At 43.5% G+C, this 19,026-nt stretch overlaps 2 protein-coding genes across 3 annotated transcripts; one reads left to right on the top strand and one right to left on the bottom strand.

The window, feature by feature from the left end:
- Positions 1-334: 334 nt before the first annotated feature.
- On the bottom strand, positions 335-12,637 carry arhgef5 (Rho guanine nucleotide exchange factor (GEF) 5). Its single transcript, XM_053432911.1, has 15 exons — positions 12,069-12,637; positions 8,427-11,513; positions 7,044-7,089; positions 6,630-6,679; positions 5,499-5,869; positions 4,360-4,520; positions 4,008-4,160; positions 3,650-3,779; positions 3,482-3,556; positions 3,299-3,388; positions 2,615-2,757; positions 2,027-2,170; positions 1,858-1,928; positions 1,090-1,194; positions 335-967 (listed from the first exon to the last, which is right to left on the bottom strand). Exons 2-15 carry the CDS (start codon positions 11,491-11,493, stop codon positions 825-827), a joined length of 4,749 nt encoding a protein of 1,582 aa, XP_053288886.1. The 5' UTR covers positions 11,494-11,513; positions 12,069-12,637; the 3' UTR covers positions 335-824.
- Positions 8,359-18,730, top strand: m6pr (mannose-6-phosphate receptor (cation dependent)). Of its 2 annotated transcripts, none has more exons than XM_053432913.1 (7): positions 8,359-8,473; positions 15,043-15,166; positions 15,762-15,931; positions 16,167-16,276; positions 16,717-16,847; positions 16,928-17,054; positions 17,227-18,730. In XM_053432913.1, exons 1-7 carry the CDS (start codon positions 8,374-8,376, stop codon positions 17,347-17,349), a joined length of 885 nt encoding a protein of 294 aa, XP_053288888.1. In that variant the 5' UTR covers positions 8,359-8,373; the 3' UTR covers positions 17,350-18,730. The 2 variants fall into 2 exon arrangements, with proteins under 2 accessions (XP_053288888.1, XP_053288887.1); XM_053432912.1 differs by lacking the exon at positions 8,359-8,473 and adding an exon at positions 14,021-14,382 and having other exon boundaries at positions 14,994-15,166.
- The last annotated feature ends 296 nt before the right edge of the window (positions 18,731-19,026 follow it).

Below are 19,026 nucleotides of genomic sequence, written 5' to 3'. Positions count from 1 at the left end.
AGCGGGTTCGGGCGATTCAGGAGGAGCTACGTCTCCACTTGCGGCGCGTTCATTGGCTGAGCCTTACTCTCCTTGCGACTTCTTTCAACCAATGGCTGTTGTTGAAAACTGGACCAGGCCACTGCAGGGTGACACCCCCTCCTCCCCGGCCGCGCCTCATCCAGGCTACGTGCTTGGCGCGCACTCGTGTGTGTGTGTGTGCAGTTCACGTTGTTCTGTAAACACTTCCTGCAGCCGCATGCCCGCGATCACGTGCAACTCGTGGTGGGCGTGCAACAACATTCCTGCTAATGCACAGATGTCCTGGATCAAAACAGACAGAAAAAAAGCAGGCTCGTGTTCCAAAGTGATTTTTATTCCATCAATCTGAGTTTATTGAAATGTCCTGTGCAGCTTTTTTTTGTTCGCCTGATTTCCGACAGCTCTTTCCTGCATTCAGGGGCCAATTTTGTTCGGGGCACGCGTCATAAAAGCATTAGATTCAGTACTATGCACAAATTATAATACATTTTCCACAATTCATTCTAAAAATCACCTCTCTGTAAGTTTTAGCAAAAAACACACAATGTTGTTTGTGGCGTAGATGCTCTTTAGTACAGTGACAACACTTTTAATGTCTTTCTGGCAGCCGTTCTTGCGTCGCTCTACATTGATATACATATATTTTCCCCCACAGAGTGAAACAGGCGATGCCACGTCGAGATGCATTTCAACTGCTTTCCCCTTTGATTCACTGAATGTCCATTGTCCATCTTCCAGCTTATCCTTTACAAATAGTCTCATCCAGGACGTCCCACTGTCTGGTGCCACTCTGACCATGCCGCTCAAACGGCAGCTTTGGCAGTTGTAAGCTTGAGAGCATCTGACAGGTTGCGCTCTCGGACTCTAGAGTTGGTTATGGTTTCCAAATGGGACTCGGGCACCCATCCATGATGCCGGTCAGACAGTCGGGTCCCCTCTACCCAATCTGTGAAATAGAAGGAATGCAACAAAAAAAGACTTTAATGCTTCTGTGACCTACATGGTTCTGTGCATTAATCCAAAAATGGATGCAGGAGAATGATGGCGGAGGTCGTGTGATGAACTCACGGTCGCTGCTTTGCTGGTGAACTAGAATGACCTCAGCTTTTTCTAAAGACAGCTCATCAGGCTGCTGCCCAACAAAAGATCGCATACACTGCATCTGTGGGAAATCTGCACAGAGAGAAGAAAAACGTGGTCACACATACGGTCTATCGGTAAATAGATCACCACAACAAATTCTACAATACCCCTGATAGCCTGCTGATAAACTGCTTCGAGGTGCTCCTGAGACACTGCATTCTTGGATTTGATAATCTCAGCCGACCTCTAGGGATGTTTTTTTACAGCAGTGACTGATCGGCACTGCACTAGATGTGTGAATGGAGCATTGCATGTACCTGTAAGTGCACATGCATGTGTGTGCAGGAACAGGCCCTTGCTGTGTACGTTTGCCTTTTTCGTTACATCAACCCACATCGGAAAACAGTGTTTTAAGGTTTATCGATAAGCACCCGTCTAAAAAAAACTTCAAAATACAGATAGACTGACAGACAGATTATTCCAGTTTTAGTTAGTTGGCTGGTTACCTCCCTGTTGGTACTAGTTTGTTTTATAATCTTTCTGCCAAGTGGGGGATTTTGTAGCTTTCAGAAAGTCCCCATATTTCCAACACGTATCGTCACGTTAAAGCTCACGAATGTCTTCACCTGCCCAGTCATGTCTGCTTCATGATATGATCTTAGTGATGTTTTACAGCATCCTCATTCTCTCAGCGGGTGAACCACAAATAATGTCTGACATTCAAATTTTTAAACATCAAAATGAAGTGTTTACCTTGAGCTGCAGAAAAATCTATTTCAGGGTGTGGCCGGGAAAGAGCAGATATCCAACGTAACTTGTCACTCCTGAAGGGAAGCAAAAAAGCAAAGAGGAGTATATCAGCCGTCCCTTTTTTCTACTTATATGAAAACAGACATTCCCTGCGGCTATCTCGCTCTCTTACTGTGTGTCAGTCCTTAGCAGCAGGGATTTGTGCAACATGTGCAGCCGGAACACGTTCTTCTGTAAAGAGTGAAGCTTGATACGGCAGTTCTCAGCACGCAGCTCTGCTACAGGAGAGTGGTCGATTACAGTGAATCTTCCTCCCCTGCAGGCAACAGAAAGCGAAAGAACAGGAGAGACATCAGATGGTGGAAGGTACTGAAGGAAAAATAAAATACTTTGGGGACATGCCAGTTACAGATGGGTTCCGGCTGGGCAATTAAACAATATCAATAATAATCATCAGTAGCAATATAACAAAGCTTGTATATATATACAAGCTTTGTGCTAACACATGAATTGTGTTAGCACAGAGAGGGGGTTTTACATATTATTATTAGATTTGTTTATCAAGTGTTAGTCATTCTCTGCTCATGAAGAAAAAACAACCTTCACTCAGGAATTTAAATAAATAATAATATTTCTGTCACATTTATCGTGATAGTTATCAACAATCACTGATGTGGAAACTTTTATACTGATGTGATTTATCGCCCTGTCCGAGGACGGACTATTCAAACATAACAGAAGAACATGTGGGTTGACTCACTCTTTATGTAGTGAAATTAGCAAGTAGTCATTGAATAGGTGCATGTGAATGTTCCTCTCTGTGTCTTTCAGGGAGAAATCCATCAGCTCCGTGACCACGCCTTCCCGCACCAACCTCCGAGACTGACTGATCAGGGGAAGAGTCTATGACACAGACACACACACAGAGAAGATGAACATTTCAGCTTGGAAATCACAGTTTTACTAAATGATCTTGACTCAAGATCCACATAATAGCATTTTCTGGACCATCTCATGGTCAGCTGTACATCTGACCGCCTATTATCCTTTGACTATAGATCATGTGAGCACAGCAGAGCCATCTCCAAGCTAAGGCTATGTTTACTACATCTCCTGATAAAGACCCTAATGGAGAAGAAACCTCCATAAAACTGGAGTTGAGATCATTTTATGAAATGATTTCTTTAGTTGTAACTTTTATGAAAATCACTGAAAATACCCATAGAATTGATTCCTTTGTTCTGGAACATGTGGCCCAAATCAATGTCATGATACATGATACAGGAACATGTAGTAGAATAATAGATCATCATTGAGGTTCCTCAGCTCTGGAACTGGAACATTTCGTGCAGAATCAGTGTTATCTTTTGTGTTATCTTATTTGCCTCAGTCCTGAAATCTCTTTATCCTGTTTTAACCACGTATTATTATTATTACGACTTACCCTACATTCAAAGTCCACCTTAGCACTAAGAGTGACCAGGGACTCGATGTTTTTCATTTGGGAGATGCTGTCATTACTCTCTTGAATCAACTAGAGGAGACAGAGAATGAAAGAGAAACAGATTTATCACCTAAGAATCAAAAACAAGAACTTTTAACGGTGGGAAAGAGGCTCCTGTTGTACCTTCTCCAGGAGTTTCATAGCTTTGATGGCGTGTATCGCCTCCGCTGTACCTGGAGTAGTTCTCTTCACAATGTTCTGTAAGGAAAAAGCGTGTGTGTGTGTCAAGGTTAGGTAAAAAGGTACAGGACTAATGATGATGTGTCAGAGAGCATACACAAAATCACACACCTGGACCAGCAGCTTTATTCTTGTGATCCGTTGGAAAGGAAGGACGAGGAAGGAGCGAAGAGGAAGTCTCTGACAAACTGGACTCCTCTCTAGTTTATCCACAATCCGCTTGAAACCTTGATTCTCATTCCTGCAAGAAAGACCAATTTTGAATGCACAGACAGACAGAAATAAAAACCGACAGTGGCCGAAGTTTTCAACAACTAGAAATCAAATTCACTGCTGGAAATGTGGTGATTGTTATTTTCAGAGAGAGGAAATGATCCTGCTGTGGTTTTCTCTGGATCTATATCCGAGTCACGAACAAAAACTGATGTTCCAACAGAGAAAAACAGAAAAGCTTGACTGGGTGGCTTACATGAGTCTCTGGTAGGTGGCATCCTGATAGGACTGGTTGGTGAGGTAGGGCACATAAACCATTTTGAAGCGCTGACAGTGCCGAACGATGATATCACACACGGTGAAGTGAACGATCTCCGTTTCCACACGCTCCTCCAGCTTGGACAAAAAACTAAAACAAAACCCACAAGATCATTGTTATGCTGATTTCTCCCATTGACTTGTGATGCTGTATTTTACACAAACATGGTTGATTATCACGTATTCATATCACATATGAGTGATTTTGTCAGACAGATATAATAAAAATGTAAAAGATATGCCGAAAATCAATTAAGAACTTGCTGTAGTAAATGTTTAAAATCTCTAACCTGTGGCTGATGGCTCGAACATCTGCAAGCCGGGAGAACAGCCAGTTTCTATCTTGCGTGGTCAACAGCGCCCCCAGCTGTTTGGACTTGACAAAGTGTTCAACAACAATATCCAAACTCCGGCAGTAGGAGGCTTCTGAGGTCAACACTTCAAATCTCACCTGAGAAAGCAAAACACAGATGATAGAACAGATTAACACAAAAAGAGAAAAACTAGACAATGATTCAAAGCAGATAAGTGAGGAGCTTTTTTTTTCTCCTAGGCAGAGAGACGGTGACGAGGACGTGACTAACATAGAAGAGTTATTTCACAACAAGTGGCACGTCTGTTTACAAGAAAAAACCCTACAGTACCAGAGAAACATGTCGATGCATCACAGCTTCTGGCAAGAGGCACTCTTCTAATAATGAAAACTGTATTAATGGAGGGGGGTTGTTGTGGGATTTGGCAATCAGAGTATTCCGAGTAACGCTAGAGTTTTGATGTGTTAAGTAATAACTGTAAAAAGATGATTCATCTCAGTACTCCATTTGCTAAAGGTTCAGCATCATATGAATAAAGTAGGGAAGCTGCTGCTGTGAAAAAGGCTGTATGGTCACTTAAATATGATAAACAAGCACAAGGCAGTGAATCATTCAAATCAGAATTGGTGTTTAGTTTAATTTAAAGAGCGCAGAATAATCATTTCCTACTCATTAAACATACAAGCTGTTCACTTCCAGTAAAACAAGTGCACAACTTCTGACTGGGAAATTTCCACATTGCTCAATCTTTACAGTAGTAAAAGCACCATTTGAGTTGTTTAAATTTTAAGTTGAATGTCATCTGTTTTTAATCAAATTTATTCAAATGTATTTGGACTGGATTCGGAAGTAAGTCTGTGGGAAGAAATGTGGCTGACCGAGTTGCATTTAAAAGCCCAGAGGACTTTGATGTGCCCTCAACTTTCCAAAGAAGTAAAAATGCAAGATTATGGTTGAGCCTTCCTTTCAGAGACAGTAAATATCAAGCTTTAAAATCCCCATGTAAAGGTTTGTAAAACATTCCTGCCTCAGTGAAATTCAAGGGCAAAAACCTAGAAACTTGCTGCTGGAGGAATTGCATGCCAATAAGTGGTGACAGAAAAACCATGTGATACCTCCTGCAGGCGCCTCTGGTCCTCTGAGAGATCGTCCAGTTGACCACTGTTCCTGACCCCAGGCAGGTCCCGCCACAGTGTGGATGACTGTTGGAGTGTGAGGGACAGACGGGGAGAGGAAGGCCTGCCCTCGCTCTTTGGGGGCTCAGGAAGAGGCAAGCTTTGTACACTGGTGATGGAGGGCTTGTGTGACAAGGAGTGAGGGTGTGGGACAGGCGGTAGTGGAGGTAGAGGTCTGCGGGCAGGAAGAGGCGACAGAGCAGTAGGGGAGGTGTTGTCCTCGGTCACCGACGGGCCATCGGAGCGAGCCTGACTCAGGATCTCAAAGTTCTGCGCCGCCTCGCTGTACTGCTGGTAGAGCTGGGCAGCATCTGGGAGGAGGAGAGGGAGTGAAACAGATGGAAAGACAGAGAGGGGAGAGAAGAGGGAGAGAAAGAAAGAAGAGGGTTGAAAAATACAGAAAGCATAGAAAAGAAGGGAGACGGAGAGAGGAACACTGTTAGCCAAGAGGAGCTGTTTGCATTTGACATTCCTTTTACACGTACTTGTCGGAATGCAAAGTTACTGCAGCAGCTGTTTTCCCCTGAAGTTAGGAGCTACTTGCAGAAACCTGTCTGTGGCTTGCACAGACTCACACATGCTCAATACAGCACATACGCAGTATCAATCATAGCCCCAGAGAACGGCTGCCATTTTAGATTAAGCTCAGTTTAGAACATAATTTGAACTCGAACGAGCAAACAGCAAAACACACTAATTTAATAACATTTATGTCTTTCATCTACGTTCAACAGCCAAGATGTTGCTGGGACGAGGTAAACAGTTATTGAGGCGGCGTTAAACAGGATATGAATCACTCTCATTGAAGGGAAATGCTCAAGACATGTCTTGCTTTTCCTGGCCACAGTCAGAGGAGATATGATCTGAATGCACGTCACTATCGCCTACACAACCTTTTCCTTTACGCAGCCTCAAGATTCATCCGGAAATGCAACTCAGCACAAAAAAAAATACCCATGATATATTTTGAGAATGAAAATGAAAGAACTTGATTTATCCCTTGAGAATTTATGTACTAATGTAATGAGGTTGACGGGAATATGGCTGAAAAACAAAAAAAGAGGGACTCACTGAAAAACCTCGAATTCCTTTTCCGTCTGTCGATTGTGTCCAAAACATTCCTGTAGTGCAAAGAAAGAAACTTTATAACAGTGAGGCATGAGTAAAAAAAAAAATATAAAATCTCCTTTTTAACGTGGAACATAAGCATTTAAAGTGCAGGACCGGATTGTTTTGAGTGTTTAAAACATTCAGTGACTTTCTTGATATACCTGAACTACAGCCACTACAGTTTGTCGAGGAAACTAAATCTGAATTTAAATAAGACAAAGAAGTGGAAAGGTCTAAGATTGAGAAAAGTCCCGTTTCAAAACAACATGAGCTTAGCCAAAAGACAACACAAGCGTAGGTAAAATGAATGAGCCGTAAGTCACAAGAAACGTGTGTTCGCAGTGCAGTCGTGTTGTGTGCGATTGTTTTATTCACCTGAGCTCCACTTCTCCCCAGCTTTTACTCCGATCATCCTCATCATCTGAAATGTAGAAGTATCCTTTTGTTGACACGTTATAAAACAGCATACCTAATTCCCAGGCACTGATTTACGATTAACCCCAGCAGCACTCAGAATAAATTAAAATAAAATAAAGATGAATAAATACACAAATAAATAGATAAATAGATAGATTAAATTACATAAATAACAAAAAGCACAATCAAAGAGACGAGTGTGTTTCCAGTTCTTCTTGTGCTGTGCCTCAAAGTATGATCAACCTCCGCCTTTTAGCTAATTCACTCTCCACCTCCACTGATCCCCACCCACCACCTGCAACCAAAACACTGTGACGCAGATTCCAGTTTAGAGGTAATGTAATGACATCAGATCAGCGCGTGGACACGTCTGCGAGCCCTAGATTGTTGGTTCTGTGGTTGATGAAACGACAAAAACATTAAGAAAACTCTCAGTCTGCAAGGTGCCTCCTGGGAGTTTCCCCTGTGGGTACGAAACGTTGCAATCTGATCAACGAATCAAGCTGCAGATGCTGATTGGTGGAAACATAGACAGGGGTTTAAAGTGAGGAGAGGTGAGGCAATTATGTGCCTCTTTGAAATGATTGATGTGAGCCATTTTGATTTGTTGGTCAATCCTCAATCCTCTGTCGTTACCTGTTGTCGAGAATATTCGGGTTCTGCGATCCCTTCCACCACCTTCCTCTTCTTCCTCTTCTTCCTCTTCTTCTACAAGCTCTCCTTTTCTTCGTTCAGTAGTTTTACGGATCCCCATCCTTCGTATCCGAGCCTCGGGACCCAAGTCTCGGAAACTGAAACCGCTCTTCAGAGTCCCTTTTACTTGCGTCTTTGCCACCACCTCTCCCTCTCTACTCTCCCCTTCCATTTCTTCTCCTACCCCCATCTCTCCCTCCTCCGCGGTGGTACCCCCCTCCTGAGGCTCCCCTCCCTCCCTCTCTTCTTCACTTTCACCCTCTCTCTCGACCTCCTCCTGGCTCTCAGCCTCTCTGGAGGGGACGAGGAGGTCAGATTCAGATTCAAAATTAAGAATGGGGCAGCTGCTAGGCTTGTACAGAGTGTTGCTCACAGATAAATACATCTCCACTTCCTTGTCTCTACGTTCTTCTTTTTCTGCCTCTGATAGCACAACTTCCTCGCCTCCCTCTTGAGAAATTGTCACGTCTATATCTGCCTTTTCTAGCTGAAGGTGACGAGTGGGCTCAGTCTCTTTTCCCGTATTGTCCCCCTCCTTCCCTTCTGTGTCTAGCAGTGTGTCAGCATGAGTGTGTGTGGGTGTGTCACTGTCACCATGCATGGCTATGAACAGCTCAGCATGCATGTCAGCTTGGCTCTGCCCCATACCTCTGAATCCCTCCATTTCCAACGGCAAGTACTCCTCCAGCTCGGGCGCGGGGTGCTCTTCGTCCATTGACATCCTACCAACAGGAAGCCCTCTGTCCTCCTGCTGTCTGTCTTTCTCAGACTGGTTGACCTCTCCGCGTTTCCCTGGGTTCGGCTCATCCTTCAGCTGATCCTCCGACTGTCCCAGGATCTCGAGAACCACATTTTTGGCCCATTTGAGGTGGGGGGCTTGCGAGTGCCGCTTGGGCTCCTCGGACATGCTCCATGCCCCACTCATCCGGATGCGAATGGCCTCCACCTCTTCTGGACTCATTGCTCCAGTTCCATCCAAGATGGGTTGAATTTGTTCCACATTGGCCAGAGGAAACACATCACCGTAGGGATTAGTTGGAGAAAGCTGCTCACTCTTCCTTTCGTCCGGTATTATATTTTTCTCTCTCCACTTTACAAGGAGCTTTTCAGTTTGTGAGTCTCTTTTAATCTGCCCTATTTCCTCATACGGGTTCTCCACTTTGCTCCTCACTCCCTCTTCAGCCTCTGAGTCTTGAGGTCCTGAAGACGACCTGTCCCGCACTTCCTTTTCTGTTGTCATGTCATGCTCGCTCTTGCCTTCTGTGTCCTGGTCGTAGGTGAATGGATGTTCATGCTTTCTACTCAGTTGTGGATGCTGGTCACCCTGAAGTGTCTGCGTGACGTCATCGCTGTGGTGACGATACTTTTCTAAATTTGGGTCGTCAACTCCCATCTCATCAACTTGTGACAATGACCTGTCACCAGGTTTTGACTTCGGTAAAATTTGCCCATACACACTGATGACATATTTTGACTGCTTCTCCCTCCCTTGTTTCTCCTCATTAACTGCCTCCTCCTTCCCTGTTGTCAATTCTCCTACCCTCTCCTTGTCTCCCTCAGGGCCCTTGAAGCCAACAGGCGGGGAGCCGTCATATTTAATTCCACCTCCCCAGGATTCCTGACAGTCCTTAAACTCCTCTTCTTCATCTTCTTCCCTCTCATCCTCCTCGTCTCCACCGCTGGACACCGTCACAAAGCCGTCCTCTACTGACAGCATGCTGTCTCTCTCTTGCTTCCTACCTGATTCCCCTTCTCCTCCTTTCTCGCGGCGGATGAAATAGTCGCTGCTGCTCTCTTCCTCCCTGTCACTATCATCTGTCAAGTTCTCCGCATCCCTCTCCCAGCCTCCTTCTATTCCACCACTGCTGTCGGACAGATATTGCTTTCCCACTTTATCAGTTTCTCTCCAGACCTCCTCTCCATCTACACTCACACCCTCGGCCTCCCCCTCCATGTTTCTGCTGCTCTCCTCTCTGCCTGCATGTCTCTCTCTGTAACTGCTCTCATCTGGTTCCTCTTTGACTTGTTGCATCTCTCTTTCCCGCTCTGCCCGTGACACCACAATCTTCTCTTCTTCTCTCCCCCTCGTCTGTCTCTGTGTGTCTACAAACTCTTCTTTAGTATTCTTGCCGCTCTGCGGCTCTAACCACATCCTCCTCTGTGCTGGCAAGCTGCCTGTCCCCTCTCCCCTCTCTCTCTCTCTTCTTTCGCCCCTCTTCTGATCCCTTTGCCTTCTTTCAGCAGCTCTCTCTGGATCCCTCGCTTCTTCCACATCTCTCTTGCGCTCGGCTGTTCTCTCTCTCCCCGATTCGTTCTCTTCATAACGGTCTCGACCTTTTCTGTATCTCACCTCGCTGTCCATGTCACTGCTCCACTCTCCACTGCTCTGGGATCGTGGCGGCACCTGAGGCGCCACCTTGCTTTTGCTTCTTCCTGCTGTATCATCCCCCCTACGCTCAGCCTCTCTTTCTCTGTCTCTCCTCTGCTTGTATCGGTCGTCCTCTATACTGTCGTTTGGCCGGGCTCTGTCCTCTTTCAAGTCTCTCCCACTTTCCCTCCATTTCTCTCCCTCCTTTGCTGCTCTCCTGTCAATATCTTTATACCTCTCCCTATCTTTCTCCTCTGCCCTCCGCCTAGATCTATCCTCCTCTCGCTCTCTGTCTCTGTCCCTCTGCCTGTCGTCCTCTCTGTATCCCTGCCTATTTGGATCTGTCTCCCTCTGTATTTTGCCCTTATTGTCCCCCTCGCTTTTGCTGTGTTGATATATCAACTCCTCCCTCTCTCTGTGCCTTACCTTTTCCCTCCTCATCTCTCTCTCATCACTGTCCCCTTCACTTTTGGTGTCCCTCTTTCCCTCTCGTCTCGGCGTCCCGTCCCTCTCCTTCCTATTCGAGTGGATCTCTCTGTCTCTTCGTATGTCCGGTGACCTCAACCTGACCTGCTTTTCTCCCATGTAAGGCCTTGGCTTCTCTCGCTTCCTCAAAGCATCTCTCTCTCTTCTGTCCCTCGAATCTCCCCGCTCTCTTCCCCTGTCATGAAAATCAGCATCAGATATTTTTCCCTCATATCTTTCCCTCTGTCGCAATTTCTGATCGTCCACAGGTCTCCCTCCACTCTTTCTCCCCTCGTCCTTTGCCCTGCTTTGCCTCTCATCTCTTTCTCTCTCTCTGTACTGCTCCCTCTGCCATGTCTTCATTTGCTCTCTCTCCCAGTTGTCTCCCTCCATTCGCCTCTGCCTACTTTCTCCTTTTTTTTCATCAATCTTCGTGGTGCACATGGTTCTTCTGTCACGTTCCTCACTGCTTTTTCTCATTCTGGGAAATGTGTCTCCTTTCTTCCCCACCTCTCTCTTAAGGTCCCTCTCTAGATTTGACAGTGGCCGTCCATTTCTGCAACTGTCGTCTCCTTGCCTCCTTTCTCTCTCCCTCCACTCTTTTTCTTCCTCTCTCATCCTGGACACAGGCGTTCTTTCATAGTATCTCTCTCGTGGGTCTACGTCTTTGTATCTCGCTTTGTCTCTCGTTTTCTCCACTTCTGTTTCCCTCCTCCGGTCTTCTTCTCGTTTGCCGTCTCGGTCTCGCTCCGACTGGGCAGTCTTTGCTGGTCTGGGACTTGGATCCCGGGAGATTTTTCCACCTGGCTGAAGCTTGCGGTCAGACATGTTTATGTTAGATACAGTGTCGAAGAGGGTGCAGCTGGGTCTTTTGGTCGCCATTGTGGTCCAATATGGAGAACCTAAAAGACACGAAGCAGTAACAATCAAGGCACTTTCAAGGACAAACCACTGTCATGCAGATCAAACGGAAGCAAAGCAGAAGGCTCTGCACAAAATCCATATTGTGATAATTTCACAGAACTGAAAATGTCTTTATATTCAACTAATGTTGCGGTTACCTCTAAAAAGTTACCACTAATGCAGCAATTCAGCTGCTTACTTTTTTTTTTTTTGTCAAACATAGTAAATACCTACAAATGCAAGTCCATGCTAGTAGCCATATGATACCTGAAGCCTAAACCTAGCTGTACAGTAATTTTACAGTAAAATAGGAAGAAGCAGGCGAGAGAAAAGGTGACACCCTCTCACAGGTCTGTAAGAATGCAACACAGACCTGCAAAGTACAACATACCAAAATGAAGCCCTTCAGAAAGTGAGGCCCTGTGACACATAGGCAAGACATGTAACATGTAAACCACAACTAGGTCTGATCTGAATCTTCGTCCACGACTGGAAGAAATCTAGAGGGATGCATAGCTGAGATCCATGAAAACCTACTAAAGCGATTGACTCACCTGAATGTGGCGTCCTGGGGAGATCCAATCTCCCCCCTCCAGTCCAGCTCAGCTACAAATGCATTAGGTTGCAAAACAACACAAGAATTCGTTCCATGTATTCACATTGACTAGATGTCCTTACACATGGCTTCCTTTAGTCCAGATGAGTCACACATGTCTTTTTCTTTCCCCCCTCTCACGAAATGAAGTCTTGTAAAAAGTGTAATGTTTACGCCTGAGCTCTCCTTGCTTTTCCCTTTTGCTTGCTCCCTGTCTCTCTCAACCTTCCCTGCTCCAAATTCCCAAACAAGTCTGAACAGATTGACACTTTTCTGTCCCCTCCTCCTTCTCTCTGTCTTGTCCTCTCAGTCGCTGTTGCTGAACGTTGAGCTCTCTCATAAATCTGTCAAAGGTCTCCTGGATCTCTCGACTGCTTCAGTCCTTTCCAAACCCTCTAAGTACTGCCTGTGTGGACCCATCTGGCAAATAAAAAAGGAAAGAAAAACAAAGTACACAACTCTCTCCTTTCCTCTGCCCCAGTGTTCTCTGCTGAAATACAGGAAGTGCACTTCCTTGGTGTCTGTCTTGGAGCAGCGATTGGTTGACATGGAGTAGCCGGGTGTGTCGCCAGGTGAGGCATAGGGAATGAGGGAGTGGGGGAGGGGAGGAAGAAAGTGAGGAATGAGAGCATGCTCTGTGGAGGAGAGCTCACTGCTGAGGCCTAGGAAACTTCAGCATGTGCCTCGATAGGTAGTGAAGCAATCACAGAGGAGGAGAGGGAGAGAGGGACATTAGCATACAGTGGTAAATTACTTTACTTTGTTTTTTGACGACTTTCCTTTCTTTTGGGGCCTTCCATTAGAAATACTCAGGTTTTTCCTCACCTCTGCCTTCACTTTATCAACATGCTTTCTGTATGAATTTTGATGGGGGCCTTTATAGATGAAATAAAGTAAACTGAAGTGTATAATTCATTTAAAAAGAATTTTACAAATGTACAGTTCACCTCCCAGTTCTAAAGATACACCTACTGAGAGCTGAGTATAATAAAACAATAAAAACCATAAATGATCCCTCATGATGTTTCAGTTTTATGATCATGTGGTTCGGTATGATGGTGATTCATTTTAGCTTTAGTTATGGTGGAGGTTAAAAGCCACTATAGTCTGTATTTGCCCCACTGGGCAGGTCTTTTGGGAGATGCAGGGAGGATATGAGAGCTTCTTGGAAAAGTGGGAATGGTATAGAGTCACATTAGTTCAACAGTGAACCATATAAGTCTGACTGTTTGTTTGTCTCTGTACTGGCAGCCTGTCTCACCCCGGCGTCAGCTTGGTTTGGCTCCAGCCCCCCTGCGACCCTCAGAGGATGCACAGTACTGGTAATAGATGAATGGAAGAACAATGACCCATACATTCATTAACTTTATCCTCTTATCATTTGGCAGGGCTGGAGGCTATCCATGGTCACAGTAGGTATGAGCTACTCTTTTGAAAAAATGTAATGTATTGATTCCTCTCATTTCCTGCAAATATGATATTGTTGCAGTTCTAGATTTCCGTTAATTAGATAGATTGAATATACTTAATTGTCTAGAAAGGCCATTGGGGTTAACAATGTATGTGTTAAATGAAGTTCAAACTAAATTTCAGTTGTATTTTTGGGTTATTTCTGTACTGCAACTGTATGTATAAATACACACATGCACTTAATAATTATCCTCATAATTTTGGATTTGTTCTTATAGTGTGAATGCTGCACATGGGTATATATTTGCACGTCAATGTGTAGTGTATGTTCAGATAATGTTGTGTAAATAAAGACGTTGTAGAAGTAGAGGTACCTAAGAAAATATGTTAGTATATAGTATAGTATAGTAGTACAAGTAGTAGTATTTTTTGGAGTTCTTGCACCAACATTAAACAGCGCTGTGACGCAGCTGCACATCATTGGCCATTCGTCACGAGCTCGGTCACATGTCTCTCTGTGCAGGTCACTTCCGCACTCCGCTGCTGTTTGCATGTAGCCTGTTAGCCTGTTAGCTTCCTGGGTGTTCTCCTCTCTCACTGACAGGGAAAGTCGCTTTATTATCCAGAGCAGAAGCAGGCAGCTGACGACTCAAGCTCCAGACTGCGTCCAGGTTCGCTTCTTTCGTTACCCGCAGGATAAAAACATAACGGCGTTGCTCATGAACTCAACCAGGAAGCGACCGTTAGCATAGAGGAAGCTGCAGCTCATCTTCTGCTGGATCCGTCTTCCACTCATCTGTCAGCTCGTCCGGGAGCATCGAGGCTGCTGGTTCCATTCCTTCACAGCAGGAGCAGGCATGGAGGTGGGTGAACCAGGTGGAACTCGCTGTGTGTCCTCGTGCAGAGGGGACCACACTTGTAACATGCACACGATGTTTATTTAGTTTCACAACTTCATCGTCCATCACACCATCAACTTGTTCTGTTGGGAAGTCCCCAGCATACCACAGCCTCCACTTATAATAGTTTATCCTAATAACACAGCAGGTATTTTCTCTATATAATTATAAATGGGTTATGTTTTTGTTTCTTTGTTTAGCTTTTTCTCATCTGACACCTGATAGACACAATTGTTGATGCTAAAACTGAAAGAATACTAGTATATTGATAAGAAAGCGTCAGTTTTGATAAGGCAAACATGCATTGCATTTTGTATTGAGAAATGACAGGAAGGATTTACCCTACACTTACTATAATAGCTGCCTATCTTTCAGTTGACATGGTTTTGGACATTATCATGTGGTCACACCTTCAATGAATACAATTTTATGATATTAGAGTCGCCTGCTTGGTGATAAAGGAAATAAAGGCCTTTAAAAAAGAATATATATATATATATATATATATATATATATATATATATATATATATATAAAAAAATAAGATAAGTTTGTTATTGTAACATCTGTTCTAGGTGTACAGCTGTCCCAGTAGAAGGCCCTTCCTGGTGTGGACCCTTGTAGTTCAGCTGGTCCTGTGTGGGAGTGTGGTGTTCGCCACTGACGGCACCAACAGCTGTAAAGTGCTCTATGACTCCAAGTCGGACCGAGCAGTCCTCAGTCGGCTGGCACCGCTCACCAATAAGAGGTAAGTAACGACTCAAGTTGCTTTCAGGCCTCCACTGAAATTAAGGAGAAACGTACTGGCCTACTCTGAAGGGGCTGTGTGTGTGAACGCTAATGTTCAAGTGAGAGCCTCCGGACTTTCTGCTGGCTTCTTCTGGCCAGTCCCCTGGTGAAGAGTCGGCAGAAAGTCCGTAGGAGCCGATGTGAGAACATAGCAGGAGATCCTCCGCATGATTCAACATGAGCAAGTTGACGTGTTGATGACATTTCTAACACGCTACAGATGCAAAAATGAGAAGAAACAAAAGAAAACAAATATCTCAGGATGAAAAAGCAAAGACACCAACGAAGATATCAAGAGAGTTTGTGGTGATATGAGCAAACACTGTTGTCGATGAGCTGTGAACAATATCACATTTCAGCAGCAGAAATAAAACATTACATCCTGCTTTCTTCCCCCCCCCCCCCCCCCTTCCCCAGAGTGATCACTTCTTTGTTTTTGTGAACTGAGCAAATAATCTCCGGCTCCATTGCTCATTTGTGAAAGGCAAACCCCTCAGGAGTTTTACGCCTTGAGTTTTTACCCTCGTATTTATTATTATCATTTGTTTTTACAGCTTTACTGTAGAGTCCCCAGACAAAGATGAGAGTTACAAGTACATATTCCAGTTGTGTGGCGATGCAGGAGGCGTTCAAGGGGCTGGGCTCATTCAAGTGGACAGCAAGGGAACAGAAACCAAAACCACTGTGATTGGACTGTATAATGCAACGCAAGCCATCGGGGGAGGTAAGTCTCTGCAGAATCTAAGACCTGACCCTCATTTTTTTGGTTTTGCCAGGATATCTTTTGTGACATTTGCTAGATTCTTTGTCCCATATTTTGGATAATGTTGCAGAATTCTGTGTTTACAAATTACCATAAAGAAGGCTGAAGCTTGAGAATTCAAATAACTCAAGGATACATTTATGTTGTGCTTTAGTTCAATACTGTGTCTGTTTTAAAAATGTTCCTGCTTCTCCAGGTGACTGGGTGATGTTGATATACAGAAATGGCGAACCATATAACGCCCACTGCTCCAAGGAAAAGAGAAAAGCCTTCGTTATGATCTCATGCAACCGGAAGGTGGATATGGTAAAAGAAAAACAGATGGCTTTTACATCATCATATTTAAGAAACGGAATGACAGAGCATTTAGATGAAAAAAAAACAGCTCTGCATTTAATAAAAATAATGCGTTCTTTCAGGTATGAAGATGAATGTAGAATTGTAGATAATTTTCATGAATTATATGACTTTCTTCTAATACACTGACATAGAGTTTTCATAATAACTGATAATAATAAAGTATTAACAATAAATCATATTGTTAGTCACCTTGTGTTTGGGTACAAATTTGAGTCAGGACCACTTTTCCAGCATTTATTTGTAGTCTCATTGAAATACGTTCTGTCTCAGAGGCCTAATGTTTGCCCGAGCACAACATAGTTCTCCCTTTCACCCTGTGTCTCTTTCGAAACGCCTGTTATTTACCTTCGTCTCTCTATCTCTCTCTCTCTCTCTTACACACCCAGGGCCAGCTGGAGGTGCTTCGGGAGGAGAGGGAGCGGGAGCAAGACTGTTTTTACCTGTTTAAGTTGGACTCCAGCGCGGTGTGTCAAGAACTTTCTTCTAAGCTCAGCTCCGGCTCCATATTACTCATAATGTATGTAAAAAATCACAAAATTCCTTTTCTATCGTTAAATATTAGAAAGATCAGTGATCACGCTCGCTCTCTGCTTTCAGTGGGGTTTGTCTTCTGGCTGTTTACCTCATTGGAGGTTTCCTCTACCAGCGGCTGATTGTTGGCGCCAAAGGGATGGAGCAATTTCCCAATTTCGCTTTCTGGGTGGAATTTGGTAACCTGACAGCGGTAAGTCTGATCTACATCATGATGACATTATTATAAGCTTTTGGGATTTGTTTTTTTTATGCCTCCTCGCTGACAGATGTACTGATTATACTTTCTCGATGACGTCATATCAGTCGGGGTGATTCTAGTGTGTTTCATTCAGTTCTTAAGAAACATTATTTCTCAATCACAGGACGGGTGTGACTTTGTCTGCCGCTCAGGAAATCGCGAGGCCTCCCCAGCGTACAGGGCAGTGGCCCCAGAAAGTTTGGAGGAAGAGCAGGAAGAGAGAGATGACCACTTACTACCTATGTGACCTGAATATGTCAGAAATGGGACACAATTTCTCACTGTGTGACACAGTTTACTCTTTCACAAGTTCGATGAAACTGCTGTTATACCCAAGTCTGTTTTTGGTTTGTTTGTGTTGGTCAGGACCTTCTCAAAGTTCGTGTGTATTTCAGACATGTGCCTAGGACAACTACTGATCTGCCTGTCACGTAAAAGGGCAAATTACTCACAGGGCTGAAAACCTGCTTTCTCTTTAAACCACGAATTTCATGCTTCTTGTTTGAAATAAGTCAATGAGTAATTCATCCTCGACTGCAAAGTGACAAGTGTGATGTTTCTTACGTGAAAATCAGAGTTTGGATTTCTACGTTATCTCAACACAGTGACATATTGCTCATCTTATTCTGCTTAGCTAATCACGTTATGTGCAGGTTGCAGCAAGCTCTTTGTAGCGGGGGGGTGGTGGTTGTGCACTGACAGTTGCAGGTTACAAAACGCACACAAGTTCTTTCTCTTGTGTTATCCGGCTTCAATTTGTTCTAGGTTGCTTTAAAAAGAAGAGATTGAATATGAGGATGTAAGAGCCTAATTTAAAGTGTTGTGAATAGTCTACACAAATAGAAATCACTGCAAAATCTATAGCTGGGAAGACTTCGATTTTTAGTTTCCCTTTTCCCAAATTAGCAAGAAGAGCTTCTGCGTCTGTGCAAATATCTATAAATTGGTAAATATTCTCGGCTTCCTGACTGAAATTTGAGTTTGATTGTAACTAAACATCCTCTTCTGTAATTTTTCAGAAAGGTCAACAATGCTGTAAAAGTCTTGTGCTACACCAACATTATTAATTAACTCTTTCAAATTAGAGACAATTAGAAGTAATTTGAAGATTTATTCTGCTATTCATAATTTATGTTTTCCAAAGCATGTTCTGTGTAATATTTACATAGTAAGTTACATTTCATTTAACAAGGCATATTATAGTGGGCTAACTCATCAGTCTACCTATATGATTTGTAGACTCATGTTAGACCAAATTCTCAGGCTGCTTTTTTTTTTACATAAAGTGGCAAAGAAAGCACCTACCTTTAGTCTTGTATCAACATAATATAACTGCAAAACGTTATAGTTTAATGAGGATATCAAGAGTAAGGTTTGTAATATTTCTACATAAATCTATTGTAATGATTATTACTGCTGAGAATTAAAGCAGACTTTTTCAACTCGATGGGAAATGTTGGGAGGTTTCAGTGAGTCAAGTTACTGTACTACTGTAAGTGTGAGCACTTTGTTTATGTCAACTTCTGTGTTTATTGATCTTAACTTTGTTTTGCTTTATTGTTTGATTACTTCAACCAACACACATCTTTTTGTTTGTTTTCTGATTGCATTAAAAAATGTATGAGAAACTAGTTTGTAGTTTATTTATGCTCGTTGTCGTGATGAACTCAGAACACAACAACGTGCAGTTACAATTTGAGATTTAATTGATGTTAATGTTTCCATAAAAGATAACTTGCATCTTATATTTTATTAGTAACTTGTAATGAAAGTATGTCAATGATTAAGATCTTCTTCGATAATGACAGTTGATGACACGTCTCTGTGTTAGAGGTTCTAAAACTAGGCTTGAAAAAACCATTTGCACCGAGATTTTATTCACAGTTCCTGGATATGTACATATTTTCTTCCAAGATAAGATAAC

This window comes from Pleuronectes platessa, chromosome 10 (assembly GCF_947347685.1).
Source record: "Pleuronectes platessa chromosome 10, fPlePla1.1, whole genome shotgun sequence".
Taxonomy (NCBI): Eukaryota; Metazoa; Chordata; class Actinopteri; order Pleuronectiformes; family Pleuronectidae; genus Pleuronectes; species Pleuronectes platessa.
Note: the sequence above shows the minus strand (reverse complement) of the source record. Positions and strands in the feature narration are given on the sequence as shown.

Coding starts and splice junctions, on each gene's coding strand:
- m6pr (XM_053432913.1), top strand. CDS start 8,374: ATGCATGGCTATGAACAGCTCAGCATGCATGTCAGCTTGGCTCTGCCC. Junction 16,277..16,716: donor GCAACCGGAAGGTGGATATG/GTAAAAGAAAAA, acceptor TTACACACCCAG/GGCCAGCTGGAGGTGCTTCG. Junction 16,848..16,927: donor GGCTCCATATTACTCATAAT/GTATGTAAAAAA, acceptor CTCTGCTTTCAG/TGGGGTTTGTCTTCTGGCTG.
- arhgef5 (XM_053432911.1), bottom strand. CDS start 11,493: ATGGCGACCAAAAGACCCAGCTGCACCCTCTTCGACACTGTATCTAAC. Junction 7,090..8,426: donor GGAAATGGAGGGATTCAGAG/GTATGGGGCAGA, acceptor TCTACATTTCAG/ATGATGAGGATGATCGGAGT. Junction 3,557..3,649: donor GAATAAAGCTGCTGGTCCAG/GTGTGTGATTTT, acceptor TTTTCCTTACAG/AACATTGTGAAGAGAACTAC.